Below are 6,917 nucleotides of genomic sequence, written 5' to 3'. Positions count from 1 at the left end.
AATCTGATGGCGCATACAGCTGCCAATAAATAACATGTTAAATGAAGTTTTAAGAGGGAGACACCTACCTACACTTTAATTTCAACGCGACTTGCTAACTAATGTCGTCAAGGGGGTCTCTCCATTAACGCAGCAAAGAGCAAGGCTCTTCCTATAACGAGGAAACGCCATGCGTTCCGATACCGTTTACTCGACGTCAAAGAATTGAATTTCTATGCGTTCTGGTGCGAAGGTTAAGGAAGCGACCAGAGTACTATATTTTTTATTATGCAGCAAAAGTAAACTTTCGTTGCGCAATGAGCGAAAGCTTTATTAAGTGTGCATCCGGCCTTTTATGACATATGCATCTCCTGCCTGGCCCTTTGACTTATCGGCAAGAACGTACTAGCTTCAAGTGCGATAAAACAAACTGCTGCGCCTTTTACAAACGCGACTTGGTTTGTGCGCAATAGTACACCGCCATGAGCTACAGGCTTGAGCTGCTGACCACAATCTTTAAAAACAATCCGGCGCCTGCGAATGGGTAGCTGGACGCGCTAATCGTTTAGGAGAAAGAAATCACTTACAAGTTGTGGGACAGCGCACAAACCTCGTTCGCCCGACGCGCTTTTAGCATGACTATTGAAGCTAAGTTGGGGGGTTAACTCAAACTTAAAAAATGTATTTACCATAATAATTTTACTTGTACTCTAAAAACCTGTTTGAGAGCTCGGGTATTCGAATAATTGTTAACTTTATGGAGCATCAGGAAAAAACGTCATTTATAAATAGATAGTGTGCACAAAAAAATACCCTGGTGGGCTAAGCGAAAAAAAAAAGTGAGTTGTTTTATTAGAATGCATTTTGTTGTTATTATAGTACTCTTAAAATACTGTCTCACTCGTGCTTAAGCATTAAAATAAATGTTAAGGCTCATTACCTTTATGTATGATTTCCACTTATTAGCGTTGATAGCAAGAGAATGTTCTTATATAGTAGTTTTAATTTATCAGCAAAAGGTTTTTGATAAGGCTTGATACGTGAGCGCCTTTAGCAGCTTGTGAGGTTGTTCCCTTTGTTATTAAAATATTTCAACTCAATCGAAAGTTTTTACTGGAATTGGAGAGGCCTGTTAAGATTTATGGGAATTTAAATTTAGCGTGACGCAAGGGCCCTTATTCTCACTAACCCACAAACTTTTTTACATCAAAGCTTAGCTAACATAACAGTCTTCAGCATTTCCTAATCAGGCCCATTAGTTGGTTAAAAAATGCAAGTAACACAATTTTGCTCAATGGCACCTTACTCTTAACCCTCTTAAGGACTCAAGAATAATTATTTTTGAAAGATATCGAGAAGTAACTGATTGGAGGATCGTCATAGAAGCGATAACTTTTCGCGCACCATATTAAATATTTTATGAAAATCGAACTACTCTCACAACTCACTTGTCAGACAATACATTTTAAAAACAAACTAACTTGGGCTCTAGCTCACAACTAATAGGTCAAGGATGAGTTATGTGAGCGTATTACGTCCTGGGCACTGTTTGACCGCTATACGCTCTACAAATTTCATACTAAATAACATTTTTAATGCATCATAGTTTCTTTGGGCATTACACTACTTTATTATAAACGAATTACTAATAATTAGTTATAGGAACTTAAAATTCGTTTTAACTCAAGGTTACTTATAACTCAAATTTAAAATTGAACTTTAGGTATTTGGAATCACCCATTTTTACTTCTATAACCATAAATATTTTACCCTTCTAAATTTATAAATATATTTAATGTCTCTCAAAAATTACTTTAAATATTTTATTAATATTTTTTTTGTATCTACTGTAATTACTCTCATGACTGTCTTGAAGGGACCTAAGTTTTTGGCACAATTTATTTTATTTAAAAACGTAACGACAACTCTAGTCGTAAAACTAACTATTAAGCGCCTCTGGATGGAATTTAGGCAAAAATTCTAGTCATTTTGGGTTACCATTTTTAAGTAAAATTGAATTTTGAAGTATGAAATTTCTTAAAAATAATAACGTTCGGACGCTACTACCAGAGTTTTAGCTTCACTGTATATTAGTTGTTAACTAAAATATAAATATTACTTAGTCTAGCAATTTTTTCAGACTTACTTTTACACTAAAAGAGTTTTAATAGAGTGTGCAAGCAAAAAAATCAATATTTAGAAGTAACATTTAGATCTAAGTTTGCTTTGAGAATGGAAGGATGTAAAGTTGCTGGCTTCGTTTACTTTCTTCGATACCTTCGTCGCAAGTTCCTTTGCAAATGACATTTCCAAAGCATCCTTTTGGCCCTGAAACTTGTTGGTAATAGCAATAGCCTATGAACACTAACTTCTGAAGTAACCACTGAAGGTATATTAAGCAATACTCAAAGGTTTATAATATACTTACTAATAAGAATATATAAAGCTACCAGCTTACAATTCCCGAAAGCTTATAAAAGCGGGAACAGGCAAAAGCACGAAAGCCTTTCCTTTGTCTCTCTCTCCACTCTAAACGTTAACAAAACATTCGATAGCAACAACAACTCCTCTTTTCAAGTGCAAACCAAAAAAAACTACAGCGCCTTCCAACGAACGTGCCGTACTTTGTGCGTCGTCACACAAAAAAACAGTTTTTAAAAGGCTGTGCAGCTGGCTTGCGTGCATAATACCGCCGTCTCTTTTGAAGTAATCTTACGGAATAAATGGATTATAAATTTGAGGAGGATATGAATAATATTAAAAAAAAATTGAGGCAGTTAGAAAAAACGCCAGTTTTAAATGTGTTGCAGTTCTTTGTGTGTAGAACGGTATAAACAATATAAATCCATAATTCTCGTAAAAGGAATAATAAATTTAAAGTGTTAATATGATGAAAAACGCTAATTGTAAAAAACAATGAGGTCTTTGTTAGGGCTATTTCGAGTTTTAAATTAAAAAGTGCCTTCAAACATTTTAAAGCACGCAGTAGTAACTACCAAAAAAAAACTTTTCAACTTCTCCTTATTTCAATTTATATATTAATAAAGTATTCGACAAAAATTAGCCTTTTCACTAAATATTTAATTTAACGGTAATGACCGACGTCACAGGAGAACCTAAAAATAATAGATTAGTTTTTATCTATTGTTTAAAAGTATAATCTTTTACTATAAAATATTAGTGTTGCAAATCTATATAACCCCTTTTATAAACGATACCTCTACACTGCTAAACTAAAGAATTTCCAGTTTAAGTTACTAAGCAAAAAAATAATTTAATTTAAAAATAATATAATATTCTTTACTATATCCAACTTTTCTTCTATATAAACACTAAACTGCTATTACCAACTTTGTTTAGCAGGATTAAAATTTTTTTAACTACAATGGCTAAAGCCTTTTAAAAAATCTTAACTTTTCAGAAAATAAACATTTAGAAGCAAAAAATGTTTTACAAATTTTTTAAATTATATTTTTACTTAAAAAAATTATTAAACAATTAATTTTTAGTTGCAGTTAAAAATATTTATTCAACAATTTATTTTCTGTGCAAAATTTCTTGCTAACAATTTTTTAATTATAAAAATACGATAATGGTCAACTTTACATGTTTTTCTAGATTCTTGCTTACGAAAGCATTTGTTATAACAGTTATACTTTAACTTTGCCAATAATTATATTTTTTTTATATACAATTTAAAACGCACAATGATCCAATCCGAAAATTTCACGGGGGAAATTATTAAAATAAGAATGCCTTAGAGCTTGGCTAGCAGTAATTCTCTTCTCGGGATTGTACTCGAGCATACAAGAAATTAGCTCTAAACCTTAAATTTTAAAGTTAAAAAAAAATTCCAAGGTAATTATCTTTTTAAATTTTTTATAGTTATATTAGTTATTGATCACAAAAAAATAATTTGAAAAGTTATAATATAAGGTCCATACCGCATGCATCCAGTCTGGGAAAGTGCTCCAAGGAAAGCTATAAACAATTTTATTTAGTTAATTAGCTTAAACAATAGCACTATATAAAACTTTTCTATCCACATATTTCTGTGAAGTAAAATATATATTAAATTTTTCTCTTAAAAGTATTTTAGAATTTCTAAGTTGCGAGGGGGGTATTCCTATTAAAAATAAATAAGTAATTGGTTAAATAATATTTGTAAATTTTACAGATAAAAAGAGTAAAGAATACTCAAAAACTAACCTAAAAGTTTTATTATTTTTATTATTTGATCTTCTTTTTCCTTTCCCGGGAAAAGTGGACTAAGTAATAGAAATAAATTAATAGTTTTTAATAAAGATTATAAAAAGCAATAAAGAACTTTGTAGATAATGAATCTTACAAAAATTAGATTAATATTTATTTGGGGAGGAACCTTCTTTGGAGAAGCTCAGCAAAAATGCACCCTGCAGACCACATATCAATGGAAGTGTCGTACTTAACCGACCCGAGCAGGACATCCGGCGGCCTTAACAAAAAATTTTAAGATTTTATGAATGCAAGCAAAGCGGCGTTGACTTTGCAATATTTTTTAAAGTGCCTATATTGTATTATGAGCTTTGAGATTTCTACTTTTTGAGGTAAAAAAGCTTGCAAATGCAAGTAAAGCAAATTGTTACTAGCTGTTATTTAAATGTCTATTTATACATATTTTACGAAATATAAATATTATTTTAAGCAATAAAGTGGGTAGCAACAAAATTATTTTTTAATATAATATGTATTAAAAAAAATTGTGCATTTCTCTTTATTTATATTAATATATGGTCGATATATTGTTGCATTATTAAGTAACACATGTTTCTCTGCAGAACTTCTGGAATTATAAATAACTTTATTATTTTTTTTTTATTTTGTTCGATTCTGACAGTCCTCAAAGCTTTAAACTTAAAAAAAAAAAGCTGTAGCACAAACCGCTGTTATTCTGCCAGTCCTCATAAATTTACATAAAAACATACGCCAATAAAAAAGCTTTATGGAAACAAATTATAAAGTTACCGGTACCAAAGTGTCACGACTTCTTCCGATAATGTATCAATCGGCAGCCCTTTAGCTCGTGCTAACCCAAAGTCTGCTATTTTGAGTTCTCCTTGAATAGAGAGTGCAATAGTAGTAATAACAATTATAACAATAGTAACCATTCATGTTAATCAATAGATTCTGAGGTTTTAGATCTCTATAAATAAGAAAAGTATAAAATTTATTAATGACAGTTTTTACTATAAATATTATAAAAAATATATTGGAAAATAAAAATATTTAAAAATAACCTGTGCATGATTTTTTTAGAGTGACAATAAGCAAGTCCCCGTATTAATTGATAAACAAAAAGTTGAATTATATTTATAGGCTTTATAGTTAAATTTACATTTTTTTTTTAATATTATTTAATGTAAAAATCAGGTATAAATATAAAATTCTTTTTAATAAAATGAATAGTAAATTATTTTTTAAAAAAATATGTAGGATTTACGAGTGGAGATCTAGAAATTTCCATAAATTGTTTCAAGTCCATGTCGAGATACTCAATTATGAGAGTGAAATGCGTTTTGGTATAGACAATGTCATGCAAGGAAACGATGTTGGCATGTTTTAAAACTTTCAAAATGGACGCTGTTTAAAAAAAAATTTAAAAGAAGTTTATAAGTTTAAATTAAATAGAATTTCAGTTTAATAAGTTTAACATTGTTTAAGTTAAAAAATTTTAAAAGAAAACGGTTTTTATTGGAAATGGTAAAGGCAAAGTCCTAACGAAGAGGTTTTAAGGAAGAAAGTTTTATAGTTTTTATGAATGTCGTATATTTCCTAGGAATATTTACCGAAAATTAAAAAGGTACAGTAATATCACTTTTTATTAATAATTTTTTTGATAACCCTGGAAACTATAGCATTATTTAACAGCGCTATCATAACTTAAAATACAAAAATTTTGTACACTGTTACAATCTCAACAATATACTCTGAAAAATTTAAAAGTGTAGTTAATAGATCTATCGTATAAGATTTTTATTTACTTGTTAAGCTTTTAAACAAAAATTACATTCACTAAAATTTTAAATATATTAGAATTAAACGCACTTTAATAAAAAAAAGTAATTTATTTTGCAGTAGAATGGGAACGTTTAATAATACCTTCACGTATGGCTGTACAAGGAATACCTTCCTCAAAGTCTTAATAAAATAATTTAGAATTTTACTAAAAAAAAAAAACTAAATGTGTATATTGCTGAAATTATGACGTTTTAAGATCAAGCGTAACCAATTTCTATTTCTTTCAGAGTGCAAAAGCATTCGTTTACTTTGCTGATTCCTTTATAAACTTTGGCATAACTCCCTTATTAATAATTTGGCATGATTTTTTTTTAAATATGTATACTATTGTACCCTTGCCAAGCCTCTGAAGTTTAATGTAGCTTCCTAGCTTGCCAAATTCATGACAGGCAGCAGAGAGTTCTACAGAACTTTTCATTACTGATGCAATTTCTAATTTATTTAAAAAGGACTACCTATGGAAAATTATAAATATTTCGCATCAGTATAATTTCTCTTCCATTGGTCAGTTGATTATTTATTATTGTTACTACTGAAAAATCAAAGACCATTTCGCCAACAGATTTTCACTTTGTCATGAAACAATTCGTAGAAAAGACCTGTTTTTAAAGATTAAAATAGTCGAAATAAGTACTAAGTTTGCGAAATTTTTTTTAGTTATAGTTATCTACGTAGAGATGAAGGTCGCTGGAAAGCCATATATGAACCAGCGTTAAAAATTATAGAATATGGTATATAAGAATTGTCAAAAGTTAATAAAAGCTTTATTTTTCTTTAAAACTATATTGTAAACTTGATTTTAAATCATTGCTTATACATTTTTTATCTCAAGCTCATTATAAATTTTAATCATAATGTTTAATGGCTTCCGGCTTTCTTTA

General features: G+C 29.5%; 1 protein-coding gene across 1 annotated transcript; it reads right to left on the bottom strand.

Annotated features, from left to right (window-relative positions):
• Nucleotides 1–332: 332 nt before the first annotated feature.
• LOC135121945 (cyclin-dependent kinase 5 homolog) lies at nucleotides 333–6,454 on the bottom strand. Its single transcript, XM_064046215.1, has 14 exons — nucleotides 6,370–6,454; nucleotides 6,245–6,319; nucleotides 6,118–6,156; nucleotides 5,459–5,598; nucleotides 5,256–5,335; nucleotides 5,124–5,161; nucleotides 4,984–5,074; nucleotides 4,361–4,453; nucleotides 4,189–4,247; nucleotides 4,014–4,105; nucleotides 3,924–3,960; nucleotides 3,686–3,805; nucleotides 567–627; nucleotides 333–513 (listed from the first exon to the last, which is right to left on the bottom strand). The coding sequence occupies exons 1-14, from the start codon at nucleotides 6,452–6,454 to the stop codon at nucleotides 333–335; spliced, it is 1,191 nt and encodes a 396-aa protein (XP_063902285.1).
• Nucleotides 6,455–6,917: the final 463 nt, after the last annotated feature.

Source organism: Zophobas morio, unplaced genomic scaffold (genome assembly GCF_036711695.1).
Source record: "Zophobas morio isolate AGI-343-1 ecotype UQ-CSIRO unplaced genomic scaffold, CSIRO_AGI_Zmor_V1 ptg000799l, whole genome shotgun sequence".
NCBI lineage: Eukaryota > Metazoa > Arthropoda > Insecta > Coleoptera > Tenebrionidae > Zophobas > Zophobas morio.
Note: the sequence above shows the minus strand (reverse complement) of the source record. Positions and strands in the feature narration are given on the sequence as shown.